This window comes from Canis lupus, chromosome 5 (assembly GCF_011100685.1).
Source record: "Canis lupus familiaris isolate Mischka breed German Shepherd chromosome 5, alternate assembly UU_Cfam_GSD_1.0, whole genome shotgun sequence".
Lineage (NCBI taxonomy): Eukaryota > Metazoa > Chordata > Mammalia > Carnivora > Canidae > Canis > Canis lupus.
In genome coordinates, this window is record NC_049226.1 from 56,346,833 (window position 1) to 56,363,485 (window position 16,653).

The following is a 16,653-nucleotide window of genomic DNA, read 5'->3' on the forward strand; positions in this document are numbered from 1 at the left end:
ACAAAAAAGCAAACAAAAGGAAAAACCAGGGATCCCTGGGTGGCGCAGCGGTTTGGCGCCTGCCTTTGGCCCAGGGCGCGATCCTGGAGACCCGGGATCGAATCCCACGTCGGGCTCCCGGTGCATGGAGCCTGCTTCTCCCTCTGCCTGTGTCTCTGCTCTCTCTCTCTCTGTGACTATCATAAATAAATTAAAAAATTAAAAAAAAAAAAAAAGAACAAAGAAGAAACTAGGACCTGGGTCTTTAAAAAAAAAAAAAACAAAAGGAAAAAACCAGAAGAACATGGTGTTGCTGAAGCTGAGAAGGGAGATAGAATCTGGGAGGGAGCATTAAACTATGCCAATTACTGCCAAAGATCAAACACCCACTGTATCTGGCACCATGGAGAGTACAGGGAACTTCGACAAAAACAATCTGAAGAAGTTGGGGAAGGTAGAAGTCAGAGTACAGTGAATTAAAGAGTACACAGAAGAGAGAAACAGAGACATTTTGAGTTGATGGCATGAGAAAGATACGAATTTGGGGGCCAAGGACAAATTTTGTTATAGCAACTTGAACAGATGAAGATAGCAGGCCTCAATTTATCCAAGATAAAGCTCAAAACCAGAAAGTAGTAACAGAAAAAAGAAAAACTGTTCAAAATTGATCTAAGTGAAGGTAAATAAAAGTTTAACTATAAATTAAATGCAATTGGTCACAGCTCTTAAATATGACCTCTCCTTCTTATTTTTCTGTTCCTATTGCAGCACTGAACATTTCTTATCCACACACACTGCTACAACTGCCTCCCCTAAGGACTGCTGGCCTCTGGTCTCTGCACCATTCAAATCAAAGTAATGCCAGACTGATCTGCTTAAAGGGCAATATAACCACATGATCTTTTGATAACACTCATTCTGTGGGCTCAGTTCCAAATTCCTGAGTAGAGGATTTAAGGTTTCAAAACCATAATCCAATCTGGTTACAACTGTACCTCCTGTCACCAGCACACTATTGATTCTGCCCATCTACCAAGGCACACACATAATCTACTCTGTACCCACACAGTACAACCACTCATCAAATCCGGTATTTCAAATCTTTGTAACTATCTATGTACATGCCCGGAATACCCTTCCTCTAAGTTTCTGCTGGGCAATCCTAGTCATCTGGTTTAAATTTACCTTCTCCATAATAATTTCTTCCTCTGGGCTTCAACAGCATTTTGAAAAACTTACGTCTGCCTTCCCCACATACACAGAGGGCCATTCTTGGGGGTCTAAGCATGTAGCAGTTGCTCCATCAAAGTTAGCTAAATAAGGAACTAAGTAAATCAGATCATGTGCAATATAATGATTGATATTACCTGCAATAAAATGATTTATAAGAAATATTTGGTCATTCAGATGACTAAAATATACTTCTCAGATATATCTGGTCTTCATCCACAGTTCCTGAAAATGCTTCAAAGCCATAAAGGTGAAGTGAATGACTTGGTATTAATGAAAGTGACTTATGCACCCTACCAGACATCACTACCAGTGAGAGGAAAGGAGCTGGAGGTTGATGAATCAATGGCCAATGGCTTGGTCAATCATGATTATGTACTGCAGCCTCCATAAAAACCCAAGACGACAGATTTTTGGTCCTTTTCAGAGAGCTTCCACAATCAGGAAACCAGAACCCTTCCTCATACCATTAAGCCAGGCCCCAAACTCCTTTGTATGGGACCTTGCCCCATATATCTCTTCATCTTATTATTGATTCGTACTCTTTATCATGTCCTTTAATAAACTGGTAAAACAGAAGTAAGGGTTTTTCAGAGTTCTATGAGCCACTCTAGCAAATTAATCAAACATAAGGAGGAGGCCTTTGGAAACTCCAACCTGTAGCCTCTTGGTCAGAGGCCCAGGTAACAAACTGAAGTTTGTGACACATCTGAAGTGGTGGGTGGGGGCCAGTCTTGTGGGACTGAACCCTTAAACTTTGCAATCTGATGCTATCTCTGGGTAGATAGTGTCAGAATTGAGTTGAATCCAGACCTACTGGTGTCTGAAAATTGCCTGGTGTTTGCGGACAGGTAGTGGGAACTCCTATTCTCCACGTTGGAACTGGGTCTGGGAACCCTAAAAGAATACCTTAAAATGATCTTGTTTAAAACTGTATTTGTACCATTAGACTCAAGAACCGTTTTCCCAGCTTTGGCCTTTATAGTGAGTTATGTTATATCATAAAACTATCAATACTACCTTCAATATTTTCTTATTAGTCATTAATTCTTATTAGTCATGTATACAGGTATCCCTGCTTTTCAAAAGTTCATGTTACTTTGCTTCTATGACAGGCCTATATTAGTACCTGTTTTTGCTAACCAAAAGAAATCCAAAGAGGATTTTGGTTTAAAAAAAAAAAAAAAAGGAAAAAAAAAAGTTAAAAAGAGGTAATAGCATTTAACGTTTGTTTTGTAGCAAGCCATTTTAGAGGCAGTGTGTACATGGAGAGTGTCACCTCCCCCATGTTCTCTCCCCAAGAACTACACTAAGCAGGAGCCACAGCTGTGGCTGTGAGCATCTGTGCTTTTTCTCAATTTATTCTGTGCATCCGTTAGCAAGATGTGTCCTAACAGAAAAGCATAAAAGAGGTCATTCTGGGGTCTGGGAAACACTCAATAATTTTTCCATATAGGTTAATGGTATAACTTCTTTCCTTCACACCATTTTGGCTTAAGAAAAATTTCACAGGAACGCTCTACTTTTGGACAGCAGGGGAAACCTGTATATCATCTGGATTTTTTTTCATACTTCTGCCTTCCTACAAATAACACTGTAGTTATTTTGAACAACTCAATCTCCCAATTTTTTAGTCTCCTGAAATTAAAAAACTATGAGACTCCCATGTTTAAAATAGAATTTGTTGCCGCCGATTCATAAACTTCTAATCTGAGCCAATTAGATACTATTCTAATACTGCAGTTAGCTCTTTATAGTTTGGCTTTTACCGAGTGTTTTCAACTCCAAATATGAACTAGATGGAATTCTAGAAGACAGTACAGACTGATGATCATCTTTAGGAGGAAAATTCGAAAATTCAACATCTTATCACCTTTTTATTTGATTCAATTCAAGAAACATTCACTCTTTATGACAGAGAGCCCTACAGGGGTTGAAAGAAGTCACAACAGTCTTAGACCTCAAGGATTTCATATAATAAGGGGAATAAAAGTGTGGATATACTACAACTAAGCCCAAACTGAATATGGGTCCAAAGGAACAGAGTGCTGTGGATATTTAAGGAAGATGGTACTGGAGATGGGCCTTCAATGATAGAACTCACAACAGAAATGATATTCCAGGAAGAGAAAAAAAAGTGAAAGCACAGAGAGAAGAGACTTATGAGCTTGTAAAACATAAGAATATAACGGATTCTGAAAAGAAGTGTGTCACATACCCTTTGTGGAACCGGAAGTGTGAAAAATAAATAATTACCAAGAATTTCCAGGAGAAAAAGAAAAAGAGAGCTAGTTAGTGTTGACAGCTACCGCAGGGTTAAAGTTAAACAAGAAAAGAAAACAAAGACAAGAACATTTCATAATCACCGGTAGCCTTACCTGATCTCAGTGGTGAGGTAAAAAAAAAATAGACATTAAGATAGATACTTCAGCGTGGGGGAGGAAAAAAAGTGGCCCAGTATAAAAGGCTCATGGCAAAAGGAAATAAGGCAATAAAAAAATAATTGTTATCATATGTAAGACCTGACCATGTTTGCTAACAGAGGAAAGAAGTCAGTAGAAAAGCAAAGGGAAAAGACTCAAAAGGGAGAAGGTATAGTTAATATTTGGAACGAAGTTACAGAACATAGTTGGAAACAAAAGCATCCAAGGAGGTCAGCTAGGCCTTGGGAAGGAAGAGGGACTTTTTGCCTGTGGGAAGGATGAATGAGCACTAAAGAGACGGGAGCGAGGAAGCTGGGGGTCCTGAAGGCCTGGACCAGAAAGCGCTGGCGGAGTGGAGGTGCACGGGCATTTGATAAGGACAGGAAGAGAACCAGCAAGAGCCCAAGAAAAGGCTTCTAGCAGCAGTGAGGCCTTAGCTGCATTCAGAGTCATACACGTGCAGAGATCCAATCAGCGTATTTAATAACTTTCTCCAAACAATCTCAGAAACCTGGGAGGCTATGCAGGGAGAAAGCAATTCTGAGAAGGGAATCGTAAAAAGTGAATCACTCTGGTTGTCAGGTCCAAGACGAGTATTTTTAGGTCAGCACTCTCTTTTGACTGTGCTGGGGTTTTGGGGGGTCTGTTGTTTTGTTTTGTTTTAAGTAGTCTGCACACCCAGCATGGAGCCCAGTGGAGGGCTTGAACTCACCACGCGGAGAGCAAGACTTGAGCTCAGATCAAGAGTCCCTCCCTTAGCCCACCGAGCCACCCGGGCGCACCGGTACTGCCTCCTTTGTGTACAAAATTTTCCCAAGGCTGGTTAAGTCTAAAAGCTGCTAATTGCCAGTTCAAAGACCTTAAAGCCGGACCGGACCACCAAAGCAGAGCCATGTGGTATTTATTGAGTTCTGGACGATAAAATACGGACTTTGCACTTGTGCAACATCATCGGCTACGAAAAAAATCAAGGCTCGTTAGCAGGCGACACCCAGAGAGCCACTTACCTGGCAGCTTCAGGAAAGCCCATCTTGTAGAGCGTCACAACCACGGCTCCTCCAATGCCTAGATTGTGCTGCAGAGCAACCTTTGCACCGGGAACTTGCCTCTTTCCGGCTTCCCCTCTCAGCTGCCAGCAGAGCTCGGCGCACTGAGCCAGACCTGACAAGTCGAGCACCGAGCAGTCAGGCTCCGCGGCGCCGGCACGCGGCCCCGCCCGCTCCTCCCGCCGGACCCGGACCGGAGCCTACGCGGGATCGCGGCTCGTGAGTAGCAGGCCCAGAGAATATTCGCATAAATAAGAACTTCGCTTAAAAGCCACGACAGTATCGGCGGCCAGTTTTGTAGGGTCGGTTTTTTTCCCCCCTCCTAAATCTGTACTTAGACAATATTCTTCAGGCTTAAGAAATTTCCTGCACTCTTTAAAAATCCAACCTGTTGGGGGGGGGGGGGGGGGGGGGGCTCAGAGGTGGAGCACCTGCCCTGGGCCCAGGGCGTCATCCTGGAAAATTAAGTAAACTGTGAATGGTTACAAAGTAGGCTCCTCTAGAACTGACATTTATAGAACCCCTGTCTCCTGATTTACATTTGTCTTTCTACCAGACCAACTATTCAAGGATACCCGAGTTAAGAAGATTCTAACAGGATAGACTGATTTCCATCCTGGAGGCAGAGCTCTACAGGTCTACCTACAATGTATGTTCTTCCATCTACATACCCAATCACGTGTTCTTTTTTTTTTTTTTTTTTTAAGATTTTATTTATTCCTGAGAGAGAGAGAGAGTCAGAGACACAGGCAGGCTCCACGCAAGGAGCCCGACGTGGGACTCGATCCCAGGACCCCAGGACCACGCCCTAGGCTGAAGGCAGCGCTAAACCACTGAACCATTTTATGCCCCCAATCACATTTTCTGATTCCTGAGTTACCCGTGACAATTTCCAAGGAAAACCACAGGTCCAAAATGCTGTCATTTAGACTGAGTTCACAAACCAAGGCTTAAGTCCTCATCTAATTGTAGTTTCAACCTCCCCCAGAAATGCAGTCTTAACTAGTCAGGAATTTTTTGATCAGTGCCACGGAGTCTGCCACCTGGGCCCTCTGCATCTCCCAAAGATGAGGTAGCCTGCATGATAAGACCCTTTGCTTTTCCACCTAAGGGAAAGCACTCTGGCTGGAACAATCCTTTTGCTAAGAACTTTTTGCCTCACTCTCCTGTAAAAACCTTCCATTTTGTACAACCCTTCAGAGCCCCCCCTATTTGCTAGATGGGATTCATGCCCAATTCATGAAACATTTATTAAAGCCAATTAGGTCTTTAAAATTTAGTCAGTTGAATTTTTGCTATTTAACAGACCCAAACCTCCTCAAGAAATTTAACTGCAACTTCTTATTTCCAAGCAGTAACTGTGTATTTACAGAATATATATCTTAAGCACTGTTTTATAATAGGTAACTCTACAACCTATAATGATTTTTTGAATTGTGAACATTCTGAATATTAATGAAGAAGATCAATGTGAAACTTTGGGGTAATTAATTTTACTAGAAATCTGCCCTATAGAAAGCTCAACCATTTAATGAATATCTGAAAGGCAAAAAGTATTCACACGCATCTTATATACACATGGGCAGAAAAGTACAGCTAGTTTTCTTCACAAAATAATAAATATACATAGTTCGTAATATTTGAGAAAATACTCAACCTTACTTTGGTTAAACAGAAAAATGCCATTTTTTAACCAAATTGGTAAGGATGCTTTTTTGTTTGTTTTGTTTTAGGTAAGAATGTTTAAAATAGGACTAATCAATGCTGGGGAGACAACCAAGACAGTCACTTCCATACAGTACTGGCGAAAGTTCAAATCAGTGCAACCTTTTTGGAAAGCAATGTACAAAATTAAGAGCCTTGAAAACCATTCTACAGAAATAAGCATAGGCAAAGTTTTACAGAAAAGGCTATCTTCATCATATTTTAACAGTGAAAAAGTAGATAATCTAGAATGGTTATATAAATTATGAACTATCCATCCATATAACAAAGCACTATGTTCCTATTTAAAACACTTATAAAATGTTTAACAATTTAGGAAAAATTTAGGAAAATGTTAAACAATTTAGGAAAACAATCGTATATATTATTTATATATATATACACAAAAAAACTGACATATAATCTTAGTAAAACATGCAAAGAACCAATATTAATCTAACCATCCATCTAACAAATATTTTATGGCCTAATATGTTCCAGACACTCCTCAAGGCTCAGGAGATCCAGCAATAAACAAAGTAGGCAACTTTTTTTCCCTTATGAAGCTCATAGTCTTGCAATATAAAGATGCAAGCATTTACGATACAGCCTACTATGGGGGTAGCATTATCATAATGGGGAGTGGCAGGTAAGGAGGCAGGCAGAATGAGAGAGAGCAGGAGGAGAAGAAGAAGGTCTTGTTATTTATTTGCTTTTGACAAAAGATGAGTGTACGAAAGCATACTGATTATTTGAGGTTTCCAGTTGTCTACTTTCATAATAAATGGGATTTCTTGAATTTCTAGAATCTGGACCTGTGAAGGTGGAAGTCAAAAGTTGACCTCAGAAATCCACTTAGCAAGAAGGCATAGCAGTTATGAAAGCATTAGCCTAGGACTTCACTACATATAGTCTGGTTGCTACTGAAAACAAACAACTCAAATATAAACCAAGCAGTCCACTATTAAATATATAAAGAATTGACAATGTAATATAAAGTGCTAATAAAGATAAGTACTAAGTGCAATGGAAAACCTCAGAATGGAAAGACTAGGGAAAAACATGTTGAGATACTATCTGAGGTCTTTTTCTTTTCCTGCTTCCTTGACCCCATCACTCTTCTTTATACCATTAAGACAGCCAAGTACAAAAAAGTCATAATTCAGTTTTAGTTTACATTAGACATCTAAAAGCCTTAAAATAAACAACATAAAAAAAGGCATGGTTTTCTATTATCAGATCCTGGCTTTTTGAGAAAGAAAAGCGTTGCTGAACTTCAAAAGCAAAAAACTTTACTAGACTCAGCATGCACCAAAGAGTGCATATTTATGGAAGAGCAGTTTTTCCCTCTAAAAGTTACCAACCCAGAATGCTATCAAATACAAAATATATTTCAAAACCAAAAGTAACATAAAAACATTTTTATTTTTTTTTTAAGATTTTATTTATTTATTCATGAGAGACACAGAGAGAGAGGCAGAGACACAGGCAGAGGGAGAAGCAGGCTCCATGCAGGGAGCCCGATGTGGGAATCAATCCCAGGACCCCAGGATTATACCCTGAGCCAAAGGCAGGCGCCAAACCACTGAGCCACCCAGGGATCCCCCTATATAAAAACATTTTTAAACACACAAAGCTGAAAGATTTCACTACCATACTGCAACATCCACACCACAGAAATGTTAAAAAGGAAGTCCATTAGGCAGAAGGAAAATGATAGTAGATAGAAAAAAAGATCTACACGAAGGAATGAAGAGCACTGGAAGTAGTAACTATATGGGTAAATGAATAAGGTCTTTTTTTATTATTTAAATCTCTTCAAATAAGATAAAAATAAAATGGAGTAAAAAGTAATCCAAAAAAAAAAAAAAAGTAATCCAAAAGAAGGCTGAAAAAAAAAATAGGCAAAAGGGAGTAACGAATAGCAGTGACAGAGAGAACACAAATAACAAGACAAACTCAAACTAAGCATATTAATAATCACATCAAATGTAAATAATCTAAACACCCAATTAAAGGCAGAGATTCTAAGAATGGGGGGGAGCAAGACTAAATTAAATGATGCTAATGCATTTTATGTTTTTAAAGATTATCTATTTTAGAGAGAGAACAAGAGAGCAAGCAAGCAGGGGGAGGGGCAGAGGGAAAGAGAGAATCCTGAAGCAAACTCCCCACTGAGCACAGAGCCCAACATGGGACTTGGTCCTAGGACACTGAGATCATGACCTGAGCCAAAATCTTGAGTCAGCCACTTAAACAAATGAGCTATGTAGGTGCCCCAATGTTAATGCACTTTAAAGTCACAAATAGGTTAAAAGTAAAAGGATGGAAAAAGATACACCACATTAACATTACTTAAAATGTGAAAACTGAAGCAACTATATTCAATCAGCTAAAGCAGATTTCAGAGCAAAGACTTGCCAGGGAAAAAAGGCCATCTCATAATGATAAAGATTTAAACACAAAACTGTCTTTATTCACAAATGATATGATTGTCTATATAGAAAACCTGATGGAGTTTTTTTACGGTTAATAAATTTAAAAAGTAGTTTTAGCAAGGTTAGGAGATGAACATACAAAAATTGGTTGTATTTCTACATACTAGCAATAGAAAATTGAAACTGAAAAATATCATTTACAGTAACATCAGAAATATGAAATACTTAGGGATAAATCTGACAAAACATGCATAAGATCTATATAGTAAAAACTATAATACATTCCTGAGAAAAGCTAAAGAAGACCTAAATAAATGAAGATAAATAGTTTAAGAGTCAGAAAACTCACTATTACTTGGATGTCAATTCCCCTTAAATAAATCTATACATTTAACATAATTCCCCCCAAATTCAAGGATGATTTTCTTTAAATGGAAATCAACAAGCTGATTCTAAAATTTCTATGGAAATGCAAAGGAGCTAGGATAGCCAAAGAAGAATAAAGTTGAGAGCTAAGGCTACCTAATTTCAAGAATTATTATAAAGCTACAGCAATCAAAGCAGTATAGTATTAAAGACAGAAAATAGATTAGTGAACAGAAAAGAGAGTCCAGAAATAATGCCCACATATTTATGAACAATTGATTTTTGACAAAGGCAATGCTATGGAGAAAATATAACTTTTCTAATAAATGGCACTATAACTGGAAATACATTAAGTAAAAAATGGACTTGGCCTCATACTTTGTGCCATACACAAAAATTAATTCAAAATTAATTACAGATCTCAATATAAAACCTAACATATAAAATATCTAGGAGAAAACAGAGGAAAAGGTCTTGGTGACCCTGGATTAGAGATTGCTTAGATACAAAACCAGAATTAAATCCATGAAAGTACAGATAGATAAGTGGGAGTTAATAAAAATTAAAAATTTCTGCTCTTCAAAAGACACTACTAAGAGGATGAAAAGGAAGTCACAGACTGGGAGAAAACTTTTGCAAAGCATGTATCTGATAAAAAAAATTTAGACACATAATATATCAAAAACTCTCAAAACTCAATAAAAAATAACCAGGGGTGCCTGGGTGGCTCAGTCAGTTAAGCATCCTGGGATCAAGCCCTGCATCAGTCTCCCTGCTTCTCCCTCTGTCCCTCCCCTCTGCTTTTTGCTCCCTCTTTCTCTCTCTCTCTCTCTCTCAAATAAATAAAATCCTTAAAACAAAACAAAACAATCAATTGTGTCCCAAAATGTGCAAAAGGTTTGAATAGACTCTTAAGAAGAAGATATACAAATGGCAAATAAGCACTTGAAAAAATGCTCAACATCATTAGTCATTAGGAAAATGTAAATTAAAACCACAAGGAGATGCCACTACACACTGGTTAGAATGACTAAAATTAAAGACTGACCATACCAAGTCTGATGAGAATGTGGAGGAACAAGAACTCTCATTCATGGCTAGTGGTAACGTAAAGTGGTTTGACCACTCTGGAAGTCAGTTTGACAGTTTCTCAAACTATGGAAAGAGATCAAGTGGCCATTGACTGATAAATGGATAAAGAAGATGTGGTACACAGACACACACACACACACACACACACACACACAGAAATATTAGTCGGTCATTAAAAAGAATGAAATGCTTTGCGATAAGAAGTGGGGAGTAATGAGTGATTACACAAAAGTATATAAGAAGAAACTTTTGGTTCATGGATATGTTCACTATCTTGACTGTGGTGATAGTTTCACAGATAAATACATATATATATCAGAACTTAAATTTTACACTTTAAAATCAGTTGATTATAAGTTGATTTTACCTCAATAAAGCCATTAAAATAATAAAATAAAATATGAGATATATAGGCACAATTTTCCTTTCCCTTCCTTTTACTTGGCAAGAGCAATAAAAGTCAGAGCCTGCTCCTAGTTATCTCTACCTGCCAACAGGTATCAAGAGTAAACACTCTTCACTTGGGTTTCATTTCCCCTTGCACTGGAGAGTATTCATTAGACTCTAATGATAAAACTTAACTTTCCTCACATCACAATGGCAAAAATGCAAAGTTCTTAACAATGGGAATAAGGCTACGTAGCCTGTAGAACATGATAAAAGGCTAAAATAGATGCTTTGATAAAAAGCTACTTAGGCCTTACTGACTTACTGACATTTTAGAGTCAGTATTAGATTTAGGTCTTGCCAGTCATCATCCTAGGATGTATTTCTTTTGGTGACCTCTTACAGAGTAGAAGAGGAAAGCCATAATTTGAGTATGCTAGGTCTGGTCTCCTGCCTCAAATTTAATTTACTCTTTCCACTTTCATCCAAATCTTTAAAACCTATGTTTATAATACCTACAAAAGTATTAAAACATGTAAACAAAAATCACGATAGAATAATGTGTACCATTAAATATATCAAGAACAATGTGAATTCAGTAGGACAAATAATTATATCACATTGTAGGATCAGAACATTTTCAAATTAGAAAGGATCTAAGATCTCATCAAATCTCAGGCCCTAACAAATAGGCAGTTCCCCTTACAACATTCACATCAAATTGGTAACTTGTATTTTTCATACACAGCCTCTGGGCAAGGAAATACATGCTCTCAGGAAACAACCAATTCCACTTTTGGGAAGCTATGTGAGACAGTAATTTCCTACATCAGCCCCAAATCTAGCTTCCCATGAATTTTTCCCAATTCTTCCCACACTAGACAAGTTTATCCTCTCTACTCCATGCCACCTTTCAGATGTTAAAGGAACTATAATTTATTCAACCATCCCCTTTACATTTGCAAACTCTTGTACTGAGCACTGTTTAGGGTACAGAGACGAAGGAAATACAGATTATGCCTTTATAGGCTCAGTCAAATGGGGAGATTTTTTTTAAAAGCCACAAATGTCATTTGTACTATACAAATGACATTTGTACTATAAGTACAAATGTCAAAAAAGAAGCACTGAGAAAGTATAATGAGTTCAAAAAAGAGAAAGATTAATTCAATCTATGGAAAGGATAAAGAAATTAGGGAAAGCATCATAAGGCAAGTAACACTTGAGACAGGACCTTGAAGATGGGCATTTCTCCAGAGGAAAAAGCATTAGTCAGTATAGTGGTTAAGAGCTTGGACTCTAGAAATACACTGTCTGGGTCTGAATCCTAACTTTGCCACTAGTTTGGTGACTTTGGGCAAGTTACTCTGTGCTTTTATTTTCCACTTTTATAAAATACAAAATCAGACATGAGAATTGAATGAAGAATACTTAGAACAGTGAGTGCCCAGCACTTTGCACCATGTAAATGTTTGCTGTTGTTGTTATTCAGAAAACATCAAAGATAAGAGTTTGCAGAGGTGAGGAATTAAAGATACCTGGGAAAAGCAAACAGTTCATTTTAACTTAAACATTTCAACATTTTGGTTTCACCCAAACACCCAGCTAGATATAAATGTTAGCACAAAACCTGGCCTGTGGTAGGCAATTAGTAAATCTTTATCCTGCTACTTTTCTTTCCCGTTTTCTTCTCCTCATAGTTCTAGTTTATATTTTGCCTGAATTTGTGCATTGTGCCTTGCATAATGATTATTTGCATGATCACATTACTTGTCTGTAGTATCCTTCCTGAGGGCAATGTTCTCTTGCATATCCTAGCCCTAGATCCCAAACCCAGCTGTGCAGGAGAAGCTCTTGGCAGGACTTAAAAACATACAAGTTGTTAGGCTCAACCAGAAAAAGGACAGAGTATTTCCAAGGGAGGGCAGGAGTATTATATATTTTTAAAAGCTATAGGAGATTCCGAATCAGTACATCAGTAGACACCATATTTGAGAACCAATCACTTAGATCACCCAGTGATAAAGTAGGCACACAATAAGCATTTGTCGAACTCTCATGGACTGAAAAATGGAAGATCAGGACCTAAAACTAGGTCAAAGCCATACAGAAAAGGGCACTGAATGCCAGGCTTAATTAGCACAAAAGGCCAAACTAAATAACCAACTTTCAGCTTCAAAACAACAATCCCTTCTAAGAAGCTTTATCTTAAATCACTTTCATGCCTTTTCAGCAGATCACAAATATTAATATGCATTTTCAAAAACAGGGATAGCTAATAATAAGCTAAAGTCAAATTTTATTTATTCATTTCAAACAAGTGTTCAGTAAACTTTAATGCAATATCTATGAAAGCACATTAAAAACAAATAAAATATGATACTATTATTTGGATACTAACAATTTAAAAATCTAAGTTTTAATGTGATTTTTCTAATTGGAAAAATCTAAAAGGGCGGCACCTGGGTGGCACAGTCAGTTAAGCATCCAACTCTTGGTTTCAGCTCAGGTATGATCTCAGGATCATGAGATCAAGCCCTACATTGGGCTCCATGCTGAGTGCAGGACCTGTTTAAGACTCTCTCTTCCTCTGCCCTTCCCACTGCTCTGTCTCTCTCTCAAAGAAATAAGTACATCGAAAGAAAGAAAGAAAGAAAAGAAAGAAAGAAAGAAAGAAAGAAAGAAGAAAGAAAGAAAGAAAGAAAGAAAGAAAGAAAGAAGAAAGGAAGAAAGGAAGGAAGGAAGGAAGGAAGGAAGGAAGGAAGGAAGGAAGGAAGAAAGAAAGAAAGAAAGAAAGAAAGAAAGAAAGAAAGAAAGAAAGAAAGAAAGAAAGATCCAAAAGGAATCATGATTTTGAACTAACAATAAACAAAGTATTCACCTCAAATGCTTAAACCCTATTTTTTCCTATTACAGGTACTGTTATGGCAACTAGAAGCATTTTTTCATCCAGATCTGGAAAAGTTAAAATTGGAAACCATATCATGAAGCTTTAATTTTAAAGCTAATTTTCCAACACTGAGTTCCCACCAGAGTAGCAATATCTTACAATTAAACTAACACCATTTGTAGAAGAACACTACACACTGTCCCCACCCCATCATAAGTTGGTATGTTTTGGAAGCACTTAACTATTTTCTGATTTTCTTAGAATCCTATTGCAATTTGTTATCCAAGTAACCAGGGCAAAATATTTAAACTACTTCAGAGCTGTCATTCTGATACATTTTCCAAGAATCTGAATTCTTTCTTGACTATAGCTAATAGCCATGTGTCAGATTTACTTGAACTATATTCAAATCCTAAATATGTAGCAAGTAAACATTTATACTTCAATAATTCCTTATCCCTATTCAGACTACAAATCAAATCAGCAAAATCAGTACGTTTTCCTCCCAAAATGCTACCCCTCCACTAACCATTATCCCTAATGATCGATAATAAAAGGAATATGTTACCGACAGCATTGACTAAAATATTAGAAAGGGTGGGGTGCCTGGATGCCTCAGTTAGCTGAACATCAGACTCTTGATCTCAGCTCAGGTCTTGATCTCAGGGTTGTGAGTTCAAGCCCTGCATTGAGATCTACGCTGGGGGTGGAGCCTAGTTAAGAAACAACAATCAATCCATCCATCAATCAATCAATAAAAATATCAGGTGTTTTATGTTAGCTTTTTAGTGCCAGGGTTAAGAAGCAGATGAACTGCCAAGACTGACAAAATTTCTTACATTTGATAAAAGAATCTAATGTTGACATTAGATTTAAAAAGAAGTATTCCTGGGGTGTCTGAGTGGCTCAGTCAGTTAACTGCCTTCAGCTCAGGTCATGATCTCAGGGTCCTAGGATCAAGCCCCACATCAGGCTCCCTGTTCAGTGGGGAGTATGCTGCTTCCTCTCCTTCTGCCCCTCCCCACTATGCTCAAGCTCTCTCTCTCCAATTAACAAATAAAATCTAAGAACAAAAACTTTACAAATTTGATGAATAAAACATTATATTATTTTTAAAAATATAAGTACACTCTATTGTTGAGACTATACATTGTATTATCTTTTTTGAAAAAATTTGGCAATGTCTTCCAATTTTTAAAGATATACTAATCTTTGACATAGTGAGTCCATTGTTTTGAATTTATCTTGATCTACGTGCAAAAGTATGCAAAGACCCAAGGATGCTTATCACAGCATTGTTTATAATAGAAAAATCGACACCACAAATATGTCTACTAGGTAGGGCTAGGTAAATTTCTTATAATGAAAATACTGTGCAGGCATTTAAAAAGTAAATAATATCTATAAGTGATAATATAAAAAGATTTTTAAGATGTAAGTAAAGCCATCTACAACATGGTAATATACATATATATAACACATACATATAACACATACATATAGAAAGGTTGTATATAGCCAAGATATGGAAGCCGCACATGTGTCTATCCATAGATGAATGGAGAAAGAAGATGTGGTATATACATATATACAATGAACTATTACTCGGCCATAAAACAGGATGATATCTTGCCACTCACAACAACAATACCTAGAAGGCATTATGCTAAGTGAAATAAGTCACACAGAGAAAGGCAAATACCATATGATATCACTTATGTATGGAATCTAAAAAACAAAACGAATGAACAAGTAAAAAGTAGAAACAGACCTATACATATAGAGAACAAACTGATGGTGCCAGAGGAAGGGGGTGGGGAGATGGGCTAAACGGGTGAAGGAGAATGGGAGACAGGCAGTTATGCAATGAATAAGTCATTGGGATAAAAGATACAGCATGGAGAATATAGTCAATGGTACTGTAATAGCATTGTATGGTGACAGATTGTAGCTACACTTGTGGTGAGCATAGCACAATGTATAGACTTGTCCAATCACTATGTGATACACTTGAAACTAATGTAACATTATGTGTCAACTATACTTTATAACAACAAAAAAGAAAGATTGTAAAAATCACACATAGAAATATACATTTCTAAAAGCATAACAATTTGGGAGAAAATACCAAAAAACTAATAAAAGAGGTTGACTCTAAGGAATAGAACTAAGGGTAGAAAGGAAGAGAAAGACATGTTAAATGTTAAATTTGTCATCCTGCTAGAATATTAAAAACCATATGACAATCCTGTGGAGAACTATTTGGCAGCTTTTTATACAGTTAAACATACATCTGCCCTCTGATTGACCTATTTTACTCTGAGTTACTAACCCAAGAGAAATGTAAAAGGTATGTCCATAAATAGGTTTGTACAAAAATGTTCATAGCATCCTTATTAATAATGGCCTCAAACAAGAAGGAACTCAAATATCCATCAATAGGAGAATGGATAAACAAACTGGTATATGGAATACTACTTGGCAATAACAAATGACGAACTATTGATACAAGAAAAATTTGTATTAGTCTTAGCCTAATTGAATGAGAAGGGTTTAGAGAATGGGGAAGATGTCTGAGGGAAGTCAAGGTTCGTCTATGTTGTAGCATCTATCAGTACTTCATTTCTTTTATGCTTACGAATATTTCATTGTATGAATATACCACATTTTGTTTATCCCTTTATTAGCTGATGACAGACATCTAGGTTGTTTTCATCTTTTTGGCTATTATAAATAATGCTGCTATAAACAATTGTGTTTTGTGAAAATGGTGTACTTTATTACATGAAAGTTACATCTCAATTTTAAGAAAGAATATGGATGTGAAAAATCATATTGTTACTACAAAGCATGATTTCTGAGTGTTTCAGTGAATGGCAGAACAAAAATATCTCAGAATGGCAAACAAGTTAATTATAATAAAAATATGTTCCTTCAGGGGTGAAAAAAGTTATGTCGATAAAAGCAACCTGAAATGCCACATTCATCTCCTGATGAAAACAAGTGTTTCATATGAGAGCGAAGAAGCTGTCTAAAAGAATTTAAATCACTATTTTTAATGTAAACTGCAGTTCTTTTTTTTTTTTTTTTTTGGTCTT

The 16,653-nt window shown here is 37.1% G+C and overlaps 1 protein-coding gene and 1 long non-coding RNA gene across 2 annotated transcripts in view; one reads left to right on the plus strand and one right to left on the minus strand.

Moving 5' to 3' along the window:
• The window catches only part of SCP2 (sterol carrier protein 2), a 103,817-nt gene that overhangs the window by 24,674 nt on the left and 62,490 nt on the right, over window positions 1-16,653 (minus strand). The window contains exon 12 of the mRNA XM_038537506.1: window positions 4,640-4,793. Within this exon, the coding sequence (XP_038393434.1) occupies window positions 4,640-4,793 (154 nt within the window). The remainder of the gene's footprint in view (window positions 1-4,639; window positions 4,794-16,653) is intronic.
• Window positions 4,731-16,653, plus strand: part of LOC102153929 — a 34,402-nt gene continuing 22,479 nt past the window's right edge. The window contains exons 1-2 of the long non-coding RNA XR_005359771.1: window positions 4,731-4,980; window positions 5,235-5,327. This is a non-coding gene — a long non-coding RNA (uncharacterized LOC102153929). The remainder of the gene's footprint in view (window positions 4,981-5,234; window positions 5,328-16,653) is intronic.